This window comes from Somniosus microcephalus, chromosome 28 (assembly GCF_052327205.1).
Source record: "Somniosus microcephalus isolate GS21.2 chromosome 28, FLI_Smic_1.0, whole genome shotgun sequence".
NCBI classification, from domain to species: domain Eukaryota; kingdom Metazoa; phylum Chordata; class Chondrichthyes; order Squaliformes; family Somniosidae; genus Somniosus; species Somniosus microcephalus.
The window spans coordinates 36628923-36653058 of NC_141014.1; the positions used below are offsets into that span (position 1 = coordinate 36628923).

General features: G+C 43.9%; 1 protein-coding gene across 3 annotated transcripts; it reads left to right on the forward strand.

The window, feature by feature from the left end:
• Positions 1-583: 583 nt before the first annotated feature.
• Positions 584-21211, forward strand: LOC147099572 (ferritin heavy chain B-like). Of its 3 annotated transcripts, none has more exons than XM_085969811.1 (4): positions 584-751; positions 1474-1620; positions 19865-19990; positions 20395-21211. In XM_085969811.1, the coding sequence occupies exons 1-4, from the start codon at positions 650-652 to the stop codon at positions 20548-20550; spliced, it is 531 nt and encodes a 176-aa protein (XP_085825937.1). In that variant the 5' UTR covers positions 584-649; the 3' UTR covers positions 20551-21211. The 3 variants fall into 3 exon arrangements, with proteins under 3 accessions (XP_085825937.1, XP_085825938.1, XP_085825939.1); XM_085969812.1 differs by lacking the exons at positions 19865-19990; positions 20395-21211 and adding exons at positions 2382-2507; positions 3343-3634 and having other exon boundaries at positions 587-751; XM_085969813.1 differs by lacking the exons at positions 584-751; positions 1474-1620 and adding exons at positions 17875-18023; positions 19215-19361.
• The last annotated feature ends 2925 nt before the right edge of the window (positions 21212-24136 follow it).

The window sequence follows — 24136 nt, forward strand, 5'->3', positions numbered from 1 at the left end:
CTTTACAGCTCTTAAATTTCATGGGGATAAAAGTCCACATCGCACTTTACAGTGACGGAGCAACAGATTCTGTCTGAAGCTCCCCACTGATCCACTTTCCATTTCCCCAACTCGTTGTGGGCTGCTTTGCAGATCCACTGCAGACTGACTGGTGTAGGTCAGTCTCTTTCAATCTATTGTGGTCAACATTGTGAACCTTGGTATGACGGACTCATTCTGGAGCCACCGAGATGCCCATCAATTCTCCGAGAGACGGGTTAACTTAGAGCCGGCTGTGCTCGACACCATCTGTAGGGTGGAATTTCATCGAGCTCTTTGAGATATGTTGTGAAACTCTGATTCTGAGAACAGAGACGCTTTCAAATTCAGTTTGAGGAAAGTCAAAGAAACCAACAGCAATGACATCACAGAGTAATCATCCAAACCTCTGTATTCCAAAGCTCTGATTGGCTCTGGGTATCACACACCGCCCCCTCTCCTTTGTTAATTGGTGCCTGGATTGATGGAAGATCCTGACTGGCTCACAGGGATTGTCAATCATCATTGATCATGCCAGACCCTGTTGAAATGCAGGAGCTTGTGAGGGTAGAGGTTAGGTTGTTACTACAGTGGAGTTTGAGCTCAGTGCTTTGCAACAGGAAGAGTTAAGATGGCCTCCCAATTGTGTCAGAACTATCACAAGGACTGTGAGGATGCTGTCAACAAGCAGATCAACATGGAGCTCTATTCTTCCTATGTTTATCTCTCCATGGTGAGTTTTGTATTTTTGGGGTCCTATTTCAAAATTAAGGCTGTTATTTTATTCTAAGCAGGTAGAATTTCTCTAGGTCAATGAATGGGCTTTAGAGGGTCTCTCTATAGCCCTCCCCAGTCTTAATCCAGTGAATGCTCTTAAGACAGTGATCTTGCAGAAGGACTCTTTCCTGCTCTGTAATAGCTCTGTCCTATTCTGATGTGTTTATATTTGAAACTAACTCCAGGGTTTCATCAAGTTTGTAATGGAGGGTTCATCTTGAAGATTCACTAAAACTAGTCAACTTCCAACTTGGATGGCAACAATTAGATTGAATTGGGTGACTAGTTAGTGAAACATTGGCTGGTTCTGGCCAGTTTTTATCCCCCTCTAATTGAGTGAATCCTGTTAGTCTTTCTCACCTGAGGATGGTGTTAAACTATTTAATTTTAAAGATTTGGCTCTTTTCCTTCTCTGCTTTTAGACTTTCATCTGGGAACAAAAGAAGATACCACAGATATTTTGACCAAGTGTAGTTGAGAGCTTTATTCCAAAAAGCATTAAAGCTCGCTAATATTTTCTAGTAACATAACCTCCTATTCTGTTGAGCTACTTCAATGAGGAGCTTCCAACATATTCAAAAAGGATTTGGAAAGTATTGGTGTTGCTACCATTTGAGTTGGCCATGGATCAGATCTAGATTTCAATTGTCTCTTTTCCATTTTTCTCTCTACCTGCAGTCGTATTACTTTGACCGGGATGATGTTGCCCTGCGTCACTTTGCCGAGTTCTTCAAGGAGCAGTCACATGAGGAACGTGAGCATGCTGAGAAACTGCTGAAATTCCAGAATATGCGTGGGGGGCGTGTTGTCCTGGAGGATGTCAAGGTTAGATTCAGCAAACTTTGAAGAATTGCCATGGTTTTGTGAAAAGTAGGCTAGTTACCTCATACTAGATTATCTGAGTCATGGAAGTTGTTCCAAGAGGAGGCTCAATGATTGTTGTATGCATGGATTTTCAGAAGGCAGGAGATTGCTGGCAGAAATTGGAAGTGCATTAGAAGCAACCTTGTGACCCCAATAAAACTGGGTGGAGTAGGAGGCAGTTGGTATAAAATAGACCACTGGATGGTGACTAGTGCATATGATCTAAATGTGCAAATAGTGATCTGCTGAGCTAGGGTCTATAGTGAGCTCCAGGGCAAAATTGGAGACTGGCTAGGGGGTTGACTGGAAGGAAGTGGTTGATGTTCACATCAGATGTAAGAGTGTAGGGATTTGGGGTGTGTCCCAGTACAGATGTCATTTAGAAGCTAGCTTGCAGAGACAAAAGGCTGATTGAAAGGTGGGCTTCATGTTCTGGCATAGAATAGAAAGCAAGGAAGTGTTACTGCAATTACTGCTAGATAGACCTCATTTGGAATATTGTGCTCCATTTTAGGTGATCTCACTTTAGAGCCTATAGTGCTGTGATTTCAAGTCAAATAACTCATTCCAAAGAGAATTCTTGATGAACTGTCTGGTTAAAATCCTGGCTTAGAATATCAAGAATGACATTGAGTTGTGATCTGACTAACTCCTGAAATGTTCAAGTCTGTTAACTAATTTCTTCCAATGTTACTCTATACCCCACCCCTACAAACTCTCAGAAACCAGAGCAGGATGAGTGGAGCAATGGCCTAGTGGTGATGCAGAGAGCTCTGCAGCTGGAGAAGGATGTCAACCAGAGTCTGTTGGATCTACACAAACTCTCCACTGGGAACACTGACCCTCATGTAAGTTCCTAATGTCTCATTTAAAGAAAGATTTGCATATCTACAGTGCCTTCCTTGTCGTCGGTGTCCAAAAACACTACAGCCAATTCAGTACTTCTTGAAGTGTCATTATTGTAATGTTTGCAACATGGCAGTCAATCTGCACACCAAGATCCTGCTGCAGAAATGAGAGAAATCACCAGATAGTCTGTTTTATTAAGTTGGTTAGTGATAAATATTGGCCAGGACACTGACATTCCAGTTTTTTTTCTTTGAAATAGTACCATGTGGGCAGACAAGACCTTGTGTACTGTTTTATCCAAAAGACAATACCTCTGACATTGCAGCTCTCCCTCAGTACTGCAGTGAAGTGTTGGTTTTCACTCAATTCTCTGAAATGGGACAACCCAGGGCCTTCTGACTGGCAGTGGTACCAGTAAGCCATGGCTGACACTTGCCATGTTTTGGGTGAGTTGAAGGCTATCTGGGGAGCTTAATCTGATCACTGATCTTTAGCAATATCTCCATGCCCAATAGGTTTCTGATGATCTTTCACAAAAGACTTCAACATCAGGATCTCACTGAGATGAGGCCAGTGCATAAAGCAGATTGAAATTGGGACAGCAAAGGATAAGTTGTAACTGAAGGGGGGTTCTGCTTTCCAATTTTAAATTGGTAAATGCATTACTCCTGGAGTAAATCTAATCTGATGTCCAATCCACCTATTTCTCTGCAGCACTTGTACCAGTTACCCCATCCAGTAGAAGATAAAGGACCATCTCCATGGGCGGTGAAGCTCAGAAGGCCTTTGATGATGTCTCCTCTGAGCTAATTGTGCTTTGTTTTTCACTTTCAGTTGTGTGACTTCCTGGAGACCCACTACTTGGATGAGCAAGTGAAGATGATCAAGAAGCTTGGAGATCACATCACCAACTTGAAGAGACTGGGAGCCCCTGAGAGTGGCATGGGAGAGTACCTGTTTGACAAGCACAGCCTGAGTTGAATGGGATTCTTGAACCATTAGTTCTATACAGGTTGGAAATGAAGTGTGACCAACTTCTGGTGGTGAATACTTTGGTTGTCATTATTTCCCAGTTTTCTCATCTAACTGTCACAGTACATGGAAATAAAGGTTATTCATCATTGAACTGGTTTGTCTTTGTTTAATTAAATAGCTGATCTGGTTAAGATCCCACTGCACAATACACAGCTGTGTAATATGATCCAAGTTAAAAATACAGAAGTCACTCCCAGGATGGCTGTGCCCACATCTTCAAATCATCACTGGAGAGGATTCTAATGGTTTTCTGAGCTCTCGGTAACAGTTCCTGCTGAAAAGGGTTTTTTATAACATCTGCCAGCAAACAGTCATTAAGCTGTGGTGGTTTAAAACAAAGAAATGGGGAAGGGTGAAGGGGGTTGAATTAGTGCTGACAGTAGTGACTCTTCAGTCAGGAGAAGGGAGAGTACATGCCTGGTGTCTTGCTTCAGACTTTTACCTGTAAAGGTGGGGGAATGATCTGCTATTGAGCTGTCTTTACATTTGACTGATGGCACAAGTCACGCACTAGATTGCCAAAGCTGTGTGACATGTGTACACAGTACAGTGTTGGCCATCTTAGAAACTTCCATTTGGGCAGGATCATTTCTGTTTATCATTCTCTTTCTTTCCCAGGTTACTTTCTTTTTCTAGCCCCACCGACGGCAATACTTGATGTCTGGGATTAAGTAAAGCACTAGTCTGAATCGAGCAGTAGTGTGTCCTACGGGGAGTTTGTTGGTGTTGGGTAAAGTGAAGCTAAATCAGTAATCATGTAGGAGTCACTGGAAATAGAGTGCGAGACTTTCATAGCAGCAAAGAAAAACACCGTGTTAGCTTTATTAACTCTCCGCATGGACTGAGGGACTCGGCCTCGTCGCAGGGCTATGACATCGACACACAATCGACGACTCTGAAAGGGACCCTGCTCCGATAACCCAACCAAGTTCCGTACATAACGTGGAGCGATAACATTGCCTATACATAGTGAATTGTGTTACTGTCCCTATGTGGTCTCTGCCACAATCATATCAATCCTATTCAAGCCAATGATTTTTCTACCAAAAACTAACTTACTTTCTATTGCAGCAGCATTGTTGTAGGTGTAACATTTGCATACTGAATTATCATTGGCCCGCAGGCATCGAAGCAATACCTATTGTATTCACGTGATCACATGTTGCGTTGTCATTGGCCTGCAGGCACCTGTAAGGACTGCTATTGTTTAGAAGACCCAGGGGTCCGAACTCCATCTTGTCCACACGGTGCTGTATTGATTGAGAAAGCTTACAGACTTGATGCTTCATTAAAAGAGTTTAAATTGTAATAATCCGTTGTCCTGCAATTTATTATTTTTGTACAAAGTGTGCAAAACAAGACAGTAGGGATCCACTAGCTAATTCTGATCAAATAGGAGCTAGATTATTTTCGCTAATTCATTCGGTATATCGCTAATGGCCACAACTGTTCCAAAAGACTGCCCTTAACCCACAAAGTGTGCGGTGATTTCTGAGTGTTCCTGAAGAATCCACAAATTAAACATCCATTAAAGCTGTTCAAAAATAGTTCATCTAAAGGGAATGAATGAACTCCATTTGAAAATACCAAGCCACAAAGGCCCTTTAAATATTCTCTCCAGCACTGAGTGAGTATACATGGATAGACTGATTCATAATGGGCCAGAAATTCGTGACCAAAGGCGTGAGTACGGTCGGGGTACTCACGCATCTGGCCGTTGGAAATGCCGGCGTTCAGCATGAACAGCGCATGCGGGGAACGCCGGCAATTCCAGACCTCAGAACGAAGGGGTTCATAGGCACAGCGCGTGCGACTGCACAGGCAGCGCTTGCGCAGTGAACTTCGTAGATTTCATTCATGGATTCAGTGAGGGTAAGTCCTTACAAGTTACACTTGAAAAAAGCAGGTGTAAAGTTGTTCCAAGGCTGCGGAGGAGGATATATTTTATCGTGGAGCTTCGGAAAGGCAATATTTTTGTTTGGGAAAGGGAGGGAAGTTATTTTAAGAAATTTTAAGTAAGTTTTAAAGTTTAAATTTTTTTTTTTAAACGGGCTTTCAGAACGGTAGGTAGAAGGAGCAATTGTGGCTGTGTGAATGGAATGTGAAAATGAGTGTTCTAAAATGAGTAATGTAACATTTCCAGCACTTTTAAGAAAGAAACTTTTCATCAGTAATAAGTAATTATGTATGTATGTCCGCATATATTCCTTTACATATATGTATGTATGTTTTATATTCCTTTACTAATGTGTATGAATGTATGTTTTTAATTATGATTTTCCAATAAGTTACTTTCTCTGAAAGTCATAATTAAATAATACATTCATACACATAACTAAAGGAATATATACATAACACGCAAAGGAATATATACAGACATACATACTTTCAGAAGCTCCACGATAAGAAATATCTTCCTCCGCAGCCTCTGGAGCAACTGTACCCATGCTTTTTTCATATGTAAGTTGTAAGGACTTGACCTCACTGAAATCATGAATGAAAGCGGCGAATTTTACTGCGCACGCGTTTTGCCTCTGAACCCCTTCGTTCAGAGAACAGGAAATGCCGGTTTTCCCCGCATGCGCTGTGCATGCTGAAAACCGGCATTTCCTCCGGCCAGACGCGTAAGTACCCCGACCGTACTCGCGCATTTGGAAGGGAATTACTGGGCCAACATTTTACATGTAAAAAAAAATGAAAAATTTAACAATTGCACGATTTGCCCCCTCGCATCTGCGACTGAGGGTCCAAGGAGGTGCATTGCACAAGAGGTCATCGTCGTACATATCCTCACACTGTTCCCTTTCGGGAACTGTATGAAGTGGTGGAAGGATTTATGGCCGTGATTAACGCTCATTCCGTGACCGTAACCATCTTTGAACCAGCCATTAGGGTGGTTAGTCCTATGGCGTGAGGGTTTTACGGGCTCCCACAACCCATCTGAGGGGGGGGGCCACCCACACCCACGGACGCAAGTATCCCGCTGGATGTCCACCCAGAATTTATAGTTGGAGCTCCGACTCCACTTGCCGGGACTGTCTGGAGTGGGGTTCGAAACCCTACTCCTTCTGGCCCAGCGGCGGGGATGCTTACTGCTACGCAAAAGGCCCACTCCGCACAAAAGGTGACACCCATACGTTTCCTGCACCTTTTCCCTCCCCGTGACTGGATCCCTATGCTGCCACTTGAAAGACCAAGCTATCATCTGCCCTTTTTGCGGCGCCTTTGACTTCTCATTACCAATGATGAGCAGGCGCTGCGCCTCCACCTCCTTGAGGAGATTGCTGAGGTCATCATCAGTTCAATTGTGAGTTCTTTTAATGCCGTGAATTGTGCTCATTCCAGCCATTTCATGTTGCTAATCGGATTGGGCCTTTGGCATAGCGGTAGGATCCCCGCCGCTGGGCCAGATCAGGGTAGGGTTTCGAACCCCGCTCCAGACAGTCCCGGCAAGTGGAGTCGGAGCTCCGGCTCTAAATTCTGGGTTGACATCCAGTGGGATATTTGCGTCCGTGGGTGTGGGTGGCCCCCCCTCCTTGTATAGCTTGTGGGAGCCCGTAAAACCCTCCCGCCATAGGACTAACCGCCCTAATGGCTGGTTCAAAGATGGTTACGGTCACGGAATGAGCGTTAATCATGGCCATAAATCCTTCCACCACTTCATACAGTTCCCCAAAGGGAACAGTGTGAAGACACGTATGACGACGACATTGCTAAATAAATACATGGAATTCAAAAAATTCTTTTAGGGCTTTTAAAAGTCTTTAAATTGCTTTAATTCTGTTTAAAACTACTTCAGATTCTTCAAAATAATGTAAACGTTTTTAAAATTTTATAAAAGTTCACAAAACATTCATAAAATAGCAGATAACTTACCTTCCCTGCAGCTGTGTAACTACAAAGTCCTCTGCAGCTGCTTGGAGAGATTGGGGGCGTGCCCTACTACAATGAGACCTTAAGGGGCGTGTCTCACTTGCACTGCACGCTCCAGGCTTCGCGCTGGCTGCACTCCTGGGCGGCGTGACGTCATACGCTGCCTGGGATTCTTCTTTTTGAAACACCAATTCCAGGCATCCCTGGAGGTGATCGGCAGGAGCGTCGGGTAAGTGCATATACGGGGCTTGCACGCGTGGCAAGCCCCGTTCACGAATTTCTGGCCCATTAAAATGTTGGCTGGACTGTTTCTAGGAGTTAAACTGGAAAATACATTGGTTTTCCACACCACAAGGGAAATGAAAGCTCTTTGGACATTTGTAATGGCTCAGCCGATTGATGCGTCACGTGTCTTGCACACCCATGATTGTTCTGACACTCTGGGGAGACCACCTTCACTTTTACTGCTGGTGGGAACCAAGTTCAAACACCACTGTAGTTACAACTGAACCTCTCTCCAATGATGTACCTAAACGAGATTAGATGCCATGGTATAGGAACAGGGCAGCCACATGGGATTAGGACCACTGCTTGTGTAGAGAATAAACATGAGCTGGATAGGAACAGGAGGTGGCCATTGAGCCCCTCGAACATGTTCCTCCATTCATTGAGATCATGGCTGATCTGTGACCTCACTCCATATACCCGCCTTTGCCCCATATCCCTTAATACCTTTGGTTAACAAAAATCTATTAATCTCAGATTTAAAATTAACACTTGACCGAGCATCAACTGCTGTTTGCGGAAGAGAGTTGGGCCAAACATCCTATTTCTGTGTTGTATGGTTTATGTAATTCACTCTTCTCTGTTCTGGAGGTTTTTGTAATGATCAGTAACCTGTCATTCTGGAATGGTACTCTAGGTGGTGCTGTCTGTATATAAGAGTGGGCAACCCATGATGCACTAGGCTACCCACAAGGCAGCAGTCAAGATGGAGGCCTCTACAGATACTGTACCTAGTCCACATGTGCTCAATAAAGTGTCTAGCAAAAGCAAGCTGTTCTTAATAAAAACGACTAGTTATTAATGAACATAACATGGTACCAGGATTGGTAAGATCTGCTGAATATTGTGCAACGCGACATGGAGAATTTGAAGCCACCAGAGCGTTTGAAACTCACAGGAAATGTCGACTACAATTGGCAGACTTTTAAACAACAATTCGAACTCTACATTGCTGCCATCGGGTACGGTACGAAGCCAGGCACAAGGAAAATAGTGTAGCTGCTCACGGTTGCAGGCCCGCAGGCGATAGAGGTATTTAATACATTTGTATTTAATCCAGAGGAGAACAGAGAAAAATTAGACGATGTGCTAAAGAAGTTTGATACACATTGTTCTCACAAAAAGAATGAAACCTACGAGAGGTACATCTTCCGTTCTCGGACACAGCAGCAAAATGAGACTTTTGATAGCTTTTTGACTGATCTGAAACTGAAAGCACAGACATGTAATTTCTCTGAGCTGAAAGCATCCATGATTCGTGACCAGATTGTGTTTGGTATTCATGATAAAAATAAGTCAGGGAACGTCTGTTGAGAGAAACCGAACTGACATTGGAAATTGCTCTGAAAATATGCCAAGCTAGCGAGCTAGCTCAAAAGCATGCCAAGACTTTCAGTGAAATCAATGATGATGCGATTGCAGTAAGTGCTGCTGTCGGTGCTGTGTCCTACAAGGGGAAGAAACATGGGCACAACAGAAGTAAAAAGCAATCGGAGGAAGGAATTTTTAATTGTAAACGCTGTGGATACAAACACCAGTTAAAACAATGTGCAGCGTTTGGGAAAATGTGCACAAAATGTCATGGAAAGAATCACTTTGCCAAACAATGCTTTTCAAAAGTAAAAACAAAGAAAGGGCAACAAGTCCGAGTTAATGTCATTGAGGACACTGATTTAAGTGAGACATTTTTTGTAGGAATGGTGTCATGTGACAATATAGAAAAGGATACAGAAAATGTGCAGCCCTCAGGAATAAACAATGCTGAACATAACGTCAATGCAGTAAAAGAGGACAAATGGATGATCCCACTGCAGGTAAATGGAGCATTAGTTACATTGAAACTAGACACTGGGGCAAAAGCAAACTTAATCAGTATGAGTGACATTAACAATATGAAAGAAAAGCCCAAAATACAGAAAAAGTCAGTACTACTGAAGGACTATAATGGACAGAAAATAGATAGCTTAGGTGTATGCAGACTTAAAGTGACAGTCAAAGACAAAGTGCATCATCTCATGGTTTCTGTTGTGGCTGAAGGACTTGATTCACTACTGGGTGACAAAGCTTGTGAGGACTTAGAACTGGTCAAGAGAGTCTACCGTATAAACTGTGCCATAAGCAGACCAGATGACTCGGTGGATTCTGTAGTGAATAATTTCCAGGATGTGTTTAAAGGATTTGGAGTTCTACCATTCACTTACAAGATCCAGCTAAAGGAGAATGCTCAGCCAGTGGTACATGCTCCACGAAGAGTTCCAGCACCCCTGCATGACCGGCTCAAGAATGAACTGGACAGAATGACCACACTAGGAGTCATCAGGAAAGTCGAAGAGCCAACAGACTGGGTTAACTCCATGGTATGTGTCAAGAAAAAGAACAATGACCTAAGAATATGCATGGATCCAAAGGACTTAAATGCAAACATAAAACGTGAACACTACCAGATTCCCAAGCGAGAAGAAATCACCAGTGAAATGTCAGGTGCCAGATACTTTACAAAGCTCGATGCCTCACAAGGATTTTGGCAACTAAAACTGGATGAAGAGAGCACCAAATACTGTACCTTCAACGCACCATTTGGCAGGTATTGTTTCCTCAGAATGCCTTTCGGGATAATATCTGCATCTGAAATCTTTCATAGAGCGATGGAACACATAATTGAAGGTCTGGAAGGAGTTCGGGTCTATGTTGATGACATCATCATCTGGGGCTCCACACTGAAAGAACACAATGAGAGACTGACTAAAGTGCTACAGAGCATATGCCGGAATGGACTGAAGCTCAACAATGCCAAGTGTCAGTTTGGCGTCCAGGAAGTCACTTTCCTAGGAGATAATCTATCTGGTAAAGGAATAGAGACAGATATGGAAAAAGTAAACGCCGTACTCAAAATGCACTGACCCACTGACAAAAAAGGAGTGCTACGCATCATGGGGATGATAAACTTCATTGGAAAGTTCATTCCTAACTTGTCAGCCAAGACAGCCTGTCTGCGAGACCTGCTACGTAAAACAAATGAGTTCGCATGGACAGAAAGACATGAACAAGAGTGGATCAACCTCAGAACAGTGCTGACAACCACACCTGTACTCACCTTCTTTGACCCAACAAAAAGAATCAAAGTGTCAACAGATGCATCAAAAGATGGCCTAGGTGCGGTCTTGCTACAAGCAGAGGGTGAAGATTGGAAGCCTGTTGCCTATGCCTCCAGGTCTATGACTGATACTGAGTGTCGATACGCCCAGATTGAAAAGGAATGTCTAGGCTTGGTAGTTGGACTAGAAAAGTTTCATGGCTACATATATGGACTTCCCACCTTCACAGTTGAGACAGACCACAGCCCACTGGTTGCCGTCATGAAAAAGAACCTGAATGAGATGTCTCCAAGGATTCAACGACTCATGATGAAGCTGCAAAGATATGACTTTGAACTGATCTGCACACCAGGCAAATACATAGTGTTAGCAGATGCACTATCCCGAGCACCCACAATGAGTCATGTGAGCTCTACTGAAGAAGACGTGGATGTTCATGTGAGTATGGTCACTGCTGCGCTGCCCGTGTCAGACACAAAATCAAAGCAAATAGCAGAAGAAACAGTAAAAGATACAGTATTACAAACAGTAATAGAGAACATTCATCATGGTTGGCCAAAAGGTTCCTGTCCAAAATATTTTCACATACGGTCAGAATCGAGTGTCGCAAGTGGACTATTACTAAAACAGAACAGAATAGTCATTCCACAGGCTCTATGTCAAGACGTGCTCAAAAGGATTCATGAGGGACACCTCGGAATTGAAAAATGCAAAAGGAGAGCAAGAGACACTGTTTATTGGCCTGGTATAAATAAGGACATTGAGAACATGATAGGCAAATGTGAGACATGTCAGAAACACCAAAACAAACAAGCAAAGGAACCAATGATAGTAGCTGACATACCAACAGCACCATGGCAAAAGGTTGGTATGGACCTTTTTCATTTAAATGGTAAAGACTATCTAATAGTGATTGACTACTATTCTAACTATCCTGAGATGGCGCTGCTCTCAAGCACCACAGCAAGCAGTGTCATAATGCATGTGAAATCCATCTTCGCCAGACATGGAATTCCCAGGATTGCCGTTAGCGACAATGGTCCGTGCTTCAACTGTAAGGAGTGGCAACAGTTTGCAGCACATTATGACTTTCAACACATCACATCCAGTCCTTTGTACGCTCAGTCGAATGGTAAGGCAGAGAATGGTGTTCAAGTTCTCGAGCAGCTACTGAAGAAAGCGACAGAAAGCAAGTCTGATCCTTATCTCGCCCTGCTGAGCTACCGAGCCTCGCCTTTAGACTCTGGTTCTTCGCCTGCTGAACTCCTAATGGGTCGCAAGTTGCGTACCACGCTACCCTGCTGTGCAAAAGAAAAGCAGAGTAAGGAACTGAGACAGAGACTTCAACTGTTAAAGCTGAAACAGAAATCATACTATGACAAGTCATCCAAAACTCTGAAACCATTGACAAGGGATGATGTTGTCAGGATTGAGGATCCAGATGCATGGAACAGGAAAGCTACAGTTCTTGAGGAAGTAGGACCAAGGTCATACACTGTTAGAACTGAGGAAGGACATATTCTCAGGAGGAACCGCCGTTCCCTCCTAAAAACACAAGAGACTATCGAAGAGCAAATCGATGGCAATGCCGCAACTGAATCTTGTCACTCACCACCAGAATAATCTAACACAAATACACATACAGGCTCTCATGAAAAAACATCAGACTTACCTGTGCTGAGAAGATCCACACGTGAAGTGAAAAAGCCTGATAGACTTAATCTTTGAGTACAAAGAAAACGACATTGAAAATGTATTGACTGTTGAAGATGTTTATGTTGTTATTGATTGATATTGATTGATACTGATTTTGTTTAACCTCAAAGAAAGGGGGATGTAATGATCAGTAACCTGTCATTCTGGAATGATACACTAGGTGGTGCTGTATGTATATAAGAGTGGGCTACCCACAATGCACTAGGCCACCCACAAGGCAGCAGTCAGGATGGAGGCCTCTACAGATACTGTACCTAGTCCACATGTGCTCAATAAAGTGTCTAGCAAAAGCTAGCTGTTCTTAATACAAACGACTAGTTATTAATGAACATAACAGTGTTGTGGTCCTATTAAATGCCTGGTAGTTGGACCAGAGTTACAACAGGATAGGAACACAAACCGAAATACTGCAGATACTGAGGCATACCAAAGCAACAGCAGAGGAGAGAGGTAAAAAGTAATCAGAGTGTGACGTCACCAGGGAGCAGGTAAGTGATTGGTTGGTGAGTATTTCTTTTCAATACAAGTTTGACTTCTGTGGTGTTAAATTTCTAGGGTCTCTGGCGTAGTGGGGACAGTTGGTAAATAAAGCGCCCTAGAGTATACCTGTAACTGGGGTATTGAATAATTTTTTAGATTAATTAAAGGAGTAAGTCATGGCAGGAGAGTTCAGACCCGTGTTCTGCTCCTCTTGCTCCATGTGGGAAATCAGGGACGCTGCCAGTGTCCCTGACGACCATGTGTGCGGGAAATGCATCCAACTGCAGCTACTTGTAGACCGCATTGTGGCGCTCGAGCTGCGGGTGGATGAATTTTGGAGCATGCGCGATGCTGAGAGGGTCGTGGATAGCACATTTAGCAAGTTGTTCACGCCTCAGGGTAGGGCTGCACAGCGGGTGACCATCAGGCGGAGCAACAGAGGCAGGCAGGAAGTGCAGGGAACCCCTGCGGACATCCCCCTTTCAAACAAGTATACCAAGTTGGATACTGTTGAGGGGGATGACTCACCAGGGGAAGGCAGCAGCAGCCAGCTTCCTGGCACCAGGGACACTTCTGCTGCTCAGAAAGGGAGGAAAAAGAGTGGGAGAGCAATAGTGGTAGGGGATTCTATCGTAAGGGGAACAGATAGGCATTTCTGTGGCCGCAAACGTGACTCCAGGATGGTTTGTTGCCTCCCTGGGGCCAGGGTCTGGGATGTCACTGAGCGGCTACAGGGCATTCTTAAGGGGGAGGGTGAGCAGGCAGAGGTCGTGGTCCACATTGGGACCAACGACATAGGAAGGAAGGGGGAGGAGGTCCTGCATCAAGAATTTAGGGAGCTAGGTAACAGATTAAAGAGCAGGACCTCGAAGGTTGTAATCTCTGGATTACTCCCAGTGCCACGTGCTAGTAAGTATAGGAATGGGAGGATAGAGCAGATGAATGCGTGGCTAAAGAGTTGGTGTAGGGGGGAGGGTTTTACTTTCCTGGATCACTGGGCCTGCTTCTGGGAAAGGTGGGACTTGTACAAGTCGGACGGGTTGCACCTGAACCAGAGCGGGACAAATATCCTTGCGGGGAGGTTTGCTAGCACTGTTGGGGGGGGTTTAAGCTAACTTGACAGGGGGATGGGATACAGAGGGGAACTGAAATAGGGGGTGATGTGCTGCCAATTATAGAGAAAAAAACAAGTCAGCTTGGTAGACAGGGCAAATATATGAGGGCAAGGCTGGATGGCATCTATTTTAATGCAAGGAGTCTTGCAAATAAGGTGGATGAACTGAAGGTGTTGATAAACACATGGGAGTATGTTATTGTTGCTATCACGGAGACATGGTTGAGGGAGGGGCAAGACTGGCAGCTCAATATTCCGGGGTACAGAATCTTCAGGCGAGACAGAGGGGGAGGTATAAGAGGAGGGGGTGTCGCAATATTAATTAAGGAGTCAATTACTGCAGTAAGGAGGAATGATATATTAGCAGGTTCCTCTAATGAGGCCATATGGGTGGAGCTTAAAAACAAAAAGGGGGCAAGCACTTTGCTGGGAGTGTACTATAGGCCTCCAAACAGTCAGGGGGAGATAGAGGAACAGATATGTAGGCAAATCTCAGAGAAATGTGCAAATAATAGGGTAATAATAATGGGGGATTTCAACTTCCCCAATATTAACTGGGATAGTCAGAGTGTGAAAGGCTCAGAGTGTGTAGAATTCTTAAAGTGCATCCAGGAGAGCTTCTTGAGCCAGCATGTAGAAAGTCCTACAAGAGAGGGGGCGGTTCTGGACCTAATTCTAGGGAGTGTGGCCGGCCAAGTGGAAAAAGTGCTAGTAGGTGAGCACTTTGGTGATAGTGACCATAATATGGTAAGATTTAAGGTGGTCATGGAAAAGGACAGGGATGGGCCGGAAATAAAGGTTCTAAATTGGGGGAAGGCCGATTTTAATAGGATAAGGCAGGATCTGGCCAAAATGGACTGGGATCAGCTACTTGTAGGAAAATCCGCATCGGAGCAATGGGAGGCTTTCAGAAGGGAGATTGAGATCATACAATGGCAACATGTTCCCGTAAAGGTCAAGAGTGGTTCCAAAAACCACAGGGAACCTTGGATGTCAGGGGATATACGAGAATGGATTAGGAAAAAAAGGAGGGCTTTTGGTAGATACAAAAGGCTAAAGACGGAGGAAGCCCTAGAGGAGTGCAAAAAGTGCAGGGGGATACTTAAAAAAGAAATTAGGAGATCAAGGAGGGGCCATGAAATAACACTGGCGAGCAAAATAAAGGAAAATCCTAAGATGTTTTATAAGTATATTAAGGGTAAGAGGATAACTAGGGAAAAAATAGGGCCCATTAGGGACAAAAGTGGCAATCTGTGTGCGGAGCCGGAAGATGTAGGAGGGGTTCTAAATGAATTTTTTGCATCTGTTTTCACGATGGAGAAGGACGATGTAGACATAGAAATAGGGCGGGGGGACTGTGATATGCTCGAACATATTAACATCGAGAGGGAGGAGGTATTGGCGGTTTTAGCTGGCCTAAAAATGGATAAATCCCCAGGCCCGAATGAAATGTATCCCAGGCTGCTGGGTGAGGCAAAGGAAGAGATTGCGGGGGCTCTAACACATATATTCAGGACCTCTCTGGCCACAGGGGATGTGCCAGAGGACTGGAGAACCGCTAATGTAGTACCATTATTCAAGAAGGGTAGTAGGGAAAAACCGGGGAACTACAGGCCAGTGAGCCTAACATCAGTGGTAGGAAAATTCTTGGAAAAAATTCTGAGGGACAAAATTTGTCTCCACTTGGAGAGGCAAGGATTAATCAGGGATAGTCAACATGGCTTTGTCAAGGGAAGATCATGTCTGACTAATTTGATTGAATTTTTTGAGGGGGTGACTAGGTGTGTGGATGAGGGTAACGCAGTGGATGTGGTATAGATGGATTTCAGTAAGGCCTTCGATAAAGTCCCGCACAGGAGACTGGTCAAGAAGGTAAGAGCCCATGGAATCCAGGGTGCCTTGGCACATTGGATACAAAACTGGCTTAGTGGCAGAAGGCAGAGGGTGATGGTCGAAGGTTGTTTTTGTGACTGGAAGCCTGTGGCCAGTGGGGTACCACAGGGATCGGTGCTGGGTCCCTTGCTGTTTGTGGTCTACATTAATGACTTGGATATGAATGTAAAGGGTATGATCAGTAAGTTCGCGGATGATACAAAAATTGGTAGGGTGGTAAATAGCGAGGAGGGTAGCCTCAGTCTGCAGGACGATATAGATGGGTTGGTCAGATGGGCGGAACAGTGGCAAATGGAATTTAACCCGGAAAAGTGCGAGGTGATGCACTTTGGGGGGACTAACAAGGCAAGGGAATACACAATGAATGGAAAGACCCTAGGCAAGACGGAGGGTCAGAGGGATCTGGGTGTGCAAGTACACAGATCCCTGAAGGCGGCGGAACAGGTGGATAAGGTGGTAAAAAAGGCATATGGGATACTTGCCTTCATTAGCCGAGGCATTGAATATAAGAGCAAGGAGGTTATGATGGAGCTGTATAAAACACTGGTTAGGCCACAGCTGGAATACTGTGTGCAGTTCTGGTCGCCACACTACAGGAAGGATGTGATCGCGTTAGAGAGGGTGCAGAGGAGGTTCACCAGGATGTTACCAGGGCTGGAGCGCTTCAGCTATGAAGAGAGACTGGGCAGATTGGGTTTGTTTTCCTTGGAGCAGAGGAGGCTGAGGGGGGACATGATTGAGGTGTACAAAATGATGAGGGGCATAGATAGGATGGATGCTGAGGAGCTTTTTCCCTTAGTAGAGGGGTCAATAACTAGGGGGCATAGATTCAAGGTAAAGGGCGGGAGGTTTAGAGGGGATTTGAGAAAGAACTTTTTCACCCAGAGGGTGGTTGGAGTCTGGAACTCACTGCCTGAAAGGGTTGTGGAGGCAGAAACCCTCACAACATTTAAGAAGCATTTGGATGAGCACTTGAAATGCCATAGCATACAAGGCTACGGAACAAATGCTGGAATATGGGATTAGATTAGACAGGGCTTGATGGCCGGCGCGGACACGATGGGCCGAGGGCCTCTATCCGTGCTGTATTACTCTATGACTCTATGATACTGGAAATCTCAAAGAAAAACAGAAAACGCTGGAGACACTCAGCAGGTCAGGCAGCATCGGTCGAGAAAACACGAGACACTTGACCTTTCTGGTATAAAACCATTCCTCAAAACAGACCCGGGGTTTGCAGGAGATGAGGAAACAGTGCAAACTAACCACAGGACTTTACAGCTCTTAAATTTCATGGGGATAAAACTCCACATCGCACTTTACAGTGACGGAGCAACAGATTCTGTCTGAAGCTCCCCACTGATCCACTTTCCATTTCCCCAACTCGTTGTGGGCTGCTTTGCAGATCCACTGCAGACTGACTGGTGTAGGTCAGTCTCTTTCAATCTATTGTGGTCAACATTGTGAACCTTGGTATCACGGACTCATTCTGGACCCACCGAGATGCCCATCAATTCTCCGAGAGACGGGTTAACTTAGAGCCGGCTGTGCTCGACACCATCTGTAGGGTGGAATTTCATCGAGCTCTTTGAGATATGTTGTGAAACTCTGATTCTGAGAACAGAGACGCTTTCAAATTCAGTTTGAGGAAAGTCAAAGAAACCAACAGCAATGACATCACAGAATAATCATCCAAACCTCTGTATTCCAAAGCTCTGATTGGCTCTGGGTATCACACACCGCCCCCTCTCCTTTGTTAATTGGTGCCTGGATTGATGGAAGATCCTGACTGGCTCACAGGGATTGTCAATCATCATTGATCATGCCAGACCCTGTTGAAATGCAGGAGCTTGTGAGGGTAGAGGTTAGGTTGTTACTACAGTGGAGTTTGAGTTCAGTGCTTTGTAACAGGAAGAGTTAAGATGGCCTCCCAAATGCGTCAGAACTATCACAAGGACTGTGAGGATGCTGTCAACAAGCAGGTCAACATGGAGCTCTATTCCTCCTATGTTTAGCTCTCCATGGTGAGCTTTGGTTCTTGTTGACCCCTTCATGAAGATTGAGTAATGCGAAGTTGTTAAATTCTAGTTTGGTAGAATTGCTCTCTCTCTCACTACATTGCTTCTACACTACAAAATGTTTCAATCTAAATTGTGGGACATTTATTTCTTGTGCAGCTCATGAATATTCTCCCTTGTTGTAGTTCCACTCTTGAGGGGTTTAAATCCTAATTTGACTAATGTTCCTAGATTACATGAATTTGCAGTAGAAGTATTCTGGAACAGCTATTTATATGCTGTCCATTTCTCTGAATAAAATTTATTTCAGAATCCTTGTCTTTCTCTTGTAGATCTGGCCATGGTGTTACCCCACCCAGCTTCTGCAATATTCTCTAGCCCTGTATCCCACCCTTCTGACTCTTAAATCTTCAGCTGTCTTGGACTTGCCAAATCATCTTCATCCTCCAGTCTGGTGCTCTCCAAGCTAGATCTTGTCTATTCAGTTATCTCTGGAATCTTTCTATGGTGCTTGGTGTCTGTCTAGTCTCCTCTTTGCATGTAGAAGGTGGTATCACATCCCCACTTTGAATTTAAAAAAATTCTCCTAATGGGTTGACTAGCCAATAAAATGCTGGTTGGTCAGATGTTCCCCTTTCTGGAGTAGCAGTACTGGCCAAGTGTTGGTGATTAGGTCTGTTTCCAGAGACTTGAGCATTTCAGTGGCTTTTGTCTACTGCTAACCTCACTGCACTAGCTGGGAATTTTCTTGGCGCTGCTCCCACTCTGCTTCTGTAATTTTGCCTGAACTGTGGCAGAAATTCTGTTTATGACCTTCTATCCAAGTTGTAGTGGTGGAGAGGGACCAGTCCCGACTCGGTCTTTGCTTCAATACATAGTGAGAAACTGGTGAAGGGGAAATCCTCTACAATTAATGAATATTACTGGGTACCATTCCTAAAACTGTGCTCAGATGAAACTTCAAATCTTGACTATCTTCTTAGCCTCTTAATTAACATGTTTAGCTGCTGCCAGAGGGAGCAATAAGCTCTTAATGGAATAAGTGAAATCTTGCAAGTTTTCACAAACAACTTTTTCTAGCAAAAGCACTAGTTGATTATACAAAATATTAATGTTGACTTCATATAGTTTAAACTGATGTAGGTGCCATGACACTAAAAGATCTAGGTGTGACCTGCTTTTCTTGATTCTCCACAGTCCTATTACTTTGACAGGGATGATGTTGCCCTGCGTCACTTTGCTGAGTTCTTCAAGGAGCAGTCACATGAGAAACACGAGGATGCTGAGAAACTGATGCAATTCCAGAATTGGCGTGGAGGCCGAATCATCTTGGAGGACATCAAAGTTGGATTTAACTAAGGAGGGGTTGCCTGTGATACAATTAGTTTGCTTTATTACAAAGTTTCCTCATTATTTAAATAGTTAGCTTGACATGACACCCATCAATTCTCAAAAGCCAGTGAGGTTAATCTGAGTAAAATTGCTAGTATTGAGGAGAGTAAGCCAATACTTGGCCAGGTATGAATTGATCCAGGTGAGTTCGTGTACTCTTGATCTTGGTTTGGGTCACTAAACTGATGGAACTAGGATGATCAAAGTATATGGATGATCAGAAAGAATGGGCTTCTGCCTGAGAGGTCACCATACAGGAGGCCACTCATCAGATCTTTGAGGAAAACATTGCTTGTGCAGGAATTGTCTTTCATTTGACTACATAATTCAGTAATTGCTATTCACAGGTGTGATAAAATATTTGGCCATTAGAGTTGCCTTTTAGCCCTTTATGTAGATTGTCCTTCAATTTCATACATTGTAACTCAATTGAGATTTCCTTTTTTCCTGTTCAGAAACCAGAGCAGGATGAGTGGAGCAATGGCCTGGAAGCAATGCAGAGAGCTCTGCAGCTGGAGAAGAATGTCAACCAGAGTCTGCTGGATCTGCACAAACTCTCCACGGAGAGGACAGACCCTCATGTAAGTTCCTAATGTTCCAACTATGAAGCTGCAGGTGTTTGAGGATGATGGCTGAGGCTTTGTGCCATTTAATGCAACTATTAAAGCTCTCCCTATCCAGTAGTTTGTCAATTGCAGTGATTTCAACAAGCCCTTTTTTGACGCTCTAGATCAGACTGTAGACTTGATCGCTAAACTTGTCCCAGGGGCAACCTAGTATCTGAAGCATTAAAATGTATGTGAAGGTGTTCTGGCTCCAATTCTAAACTAACTGATGAATTTGTCATGTGCTGTAATCTAACCTGGGGCAAAAATCAACCAAGTGCACTTGTACCACATCTCCTGGACTGGGCAGTTGGAACAATTCCTCAGCATTATCCCTGATCTGTTGTCTGTACTGACTGGTTTCTCTTTCCTTTTTCCAGTTGTGTGACTTCCTGGAGACCTACTACTTGGATGAACAAGTGAAGATGATCAAGAACCTAGGAGATCACATCACCAACTTGAAGAGACTGAGAGCCCCTGAGACTAGCATGGGAGAGTACCTGTTTGACAAGCACACCCTGGGGGAGAGTGACTGAATTTACTGCAGACACCCCAACCTGTATATTGACTGAGCTCTACAAAGCATTTCTGTGAAGGATTGTTGTAACTCGCTGCAGCTGTAAATAAAAACTATTTTATTGAATGTCTTCCTTAAAGTGACACTGCATGTGCAGGGAGCTATGTAAATTGGGTTTATGCTACAAAAATGATTGGAGACAGGATATAGTGAGTCTGAACACCTGCCTGGCTAATATCTTCCTTCCTGGCTGACTGAACTTTATTTAGTGCCTTGCTAGGTAGCCAATGGTACCTGTTTCCAATTCATACATGATTACAATAAGGCAGTTCCTGGCCTATTTGATAACACTGCTCTTGCCCTGGATGAGAATGTATCTTTATTCCTATCTATTACAACGTATAGCATTTTTTGTATTACAGTAAGGGAATGGTGAAGCTGTATAAAGAAGGAAAACCACTGACACTAATGGTTCAACAATCACATACTTGCATATGAGAATAACTCCTGCATTTGAGAGGCTGGGAATCCCTGTTACTAATTGTAGTGGTGAAGAACATTTTCCTGTTGCAATCAGTGTTGTCCATGCATCTGGCTAACAGCAATGTATGGATTCAAGTTGCTAATGGTGTCTTCAATTAATGAACTGGCTTTCCAGTCTCCAGCTGTGCCTGTATCTCTCTGGCTTTTGCTCCCACACCTGCTTCTGGTGTGAAGGAATAAGCCATATATCCTATTCAGGAAAATACACTATCTTTTGAAAGCATTCTGGCCTTATTAAAACATAACAAACTGAGTTTGGAAAACTAGAACCCTAACTATGAAAAAGCTGTGAAAGCATTCTGGCTATAGAGAGGAGATAGTTGTTGACACTGAGTCAATAAACTTATTGAAAGAGAAGGTTAATGGCTCTGGTAGCCTGAACCTTTTGGAATGAAACAATGGTTCACCCTGGACAAGGTGTTCTAATTTACACTTTGTAAAGAAGCACATAAAAGTAAGAAATTCTGCCTTTGTAAAAATGACAATGAAAAACACACCTGCTGTAACACCATTTTTTATGGTAAACTTAGAACACCAAGAGAGGAGGCATAATTCTGTAATGCTACCCGCTGAGGTGACTAAGAATTGCAGGGGTCAGCAGAAAAATGACTAGAGATAATTAGCTTACATCAGCAGAAAACCTTAAAAGAAATACCACTAGAAAAGGGTATAAATATTCAACTCTCAAATCACTGTAATCGGGCAAAGCGATTTTTGGCTTCAGAGGTGGCTCTGTAAGTCGACAACTCTTTGTACCTCAGGGATCAAAGGTATTTGATTTTAGTGGATATCCTGAATAGGACTTTAAGAACTGTAAAACTGTAGTGAAGTTAAGATTTGAGTGTAAGGTTCACTGATAAGATTGTTAGCTTTCTCTTTTTTGGAACTGTTAATGTTGCGATTGTCTCACCAACTGTAAATTACATGTCGGTTCTTTAATAAATCTATATATTTTTAGAATTGTCTCAAGAATTCTGTATCAAAAACTCGCGAACTCAATCTCTGTATGCTCTTTGGTGAGGAGTTGCAGAATTCTGGGGGAGTTTGCCGGACCCTCATAATATCCGGAACGTTACAGTCTAGCTAAACTTATTAAAAGTGCTATCTGGAGGACGGTAACATTTTCAAGTTGTTCCTTTCCTTTAGGGAGGGATAGTCTGGACCTTTAGACCCAATTAAGCATCTTTAGGATTCGGCTACCTCAAACTTTAGTTGAAAGTGAATGTCTGAGGAATACGTCTGACCTGGGGTAGCCCGAAAGGGGCTAGGAGTAGTAATTATCTCTTCAGAGGCTCCTTACAACCAGAATCTATGCTGCTTTGTTTCAGTAAACAATTATAAACACATCCCTATCCAGCCTAGATTTAGTTCTTGATCCTCTTCCCCTGCTGTATCTGTCCCACTTTTCCTAACCTCATCTATAGGGTTTCTTCTGTTTATTTCAGCGCCTATAACTCTCATTATTCAGCAGCGCACACAATGTCTGGATTCTCAGCACAAATCCATCCCTCAATCAGACCTCAATAAAGCTCACTTGCATAACTGGTTCTGCGTTCTACTGCTACCAAACACTTTCTCTCTCCTTATTAGCATTTCCTTCCTGCATCTGAACTAAAATAAGAAATTGATCGCTGCAGCAAACTTTCTAAATACAGAAAAGGTCGAGAGTTCTCCTCTCTACATACTCAGCGTTGTCGGTTCTCTCTCTTTCCATCCTCCACGTACAACCTGTCTTCTGCCCGGTACTAGGCCAGCTCTAATCAAAATCTCCGATGACAACCTTTGATACTGCAACCACAATGCGCCACTCCTTCTCTTCCTTAACTTCTCTGCAGCGTCCAACACAGCTGAATAGTCCGTGCTCCTCCACCATCCCTTCTCGGCGGTCCACCTTCGGAGAACGGCCCGCGAGGGGTTCCACTCCCTCTTGTCCCAATGGAGCCAGTATCCAGCCACCGTTTCTCCGCCCACCCCTACACAATCACTTCAGGAGTTACAACATTCTATTTTTGGCCCCCTTTTCCTCATTCACGTGCTGCCCTTTGGAAACATTATCAACAGACATGTCAGTTTCCAAACATACGTAGCTGACACCGAACTCTACGTCTCCATCACCACCACAACACTCAATTCCCCAATCTGCCATCTTAACAGACTCCGATCTGACATCAAGTTTTGGATGAAGCAGAACGTCCTCCAGTTGAACATTAGGAAGACGCTCAACTTCTCAATCACCCTCCCGAATGCCACCTCTACAAACCCCAACATGTTCAACATATGCCATGCATCTCCTGCCCTGTCCTGAGTCTCACCTGGATATTGTCCCAGTCTTCACTGTGTTTCCTTGGCTCCCAATGCAAAACAAATTCAAAACTCCTTGTTTACAAATCCTTCCATGACTTTGCCCGATCTTCCCTGCCTCCCAGCCTGCACCCTACAGTCCTGACTCTGAACTCCTGTTCAGTGCCCCCTCCTTTGTTCTTCACTTGTTGGCAGAGGAGTGATCATCTTGGCCCCACCCTCTGGAGTGCTCTTCCTACATCTCTTCATCTTGTTCCTTCTCCCCCAGCATTTAAAAACCTTCATTTCTGACCATGCCTACAGACGGCTCTCAAAATTCCTCCAGTACTTGACCTGTCTCTTCAAAATGTCTGAACACTTGATCTGTGTCTCGGCTATGTAAAGTGCTTTGCGATGTTTTCTGGGCACTATACAGATGTGGTTTCTTGTTGTAGTTGTTGCCTCAGTAGTTCCTGCCATTGAACCTCTGGCAGAGACCGGACTTACCACAGTTCGTACTCTGGGTAAAATGATAAAAGCCAACAAATGTGCTGGTGGAAAAGGTGCAGCCTCAGATACACAAACATTTTTTTCAAATATGTACTGTGTATTTTTCAATTCCATGAGAATAAACCAAGAACTAAACATCCTACATGATCCCTTCCAGTTTCCAGTTGATGTGCTCACGAACCCTAAAAGTGATGGAGTATCTGGGAACGTGTGCTTGACACATTGCTCACACCCACTTTCTGTTCACCTGGCTCATTGTTGAGAGATGGGTT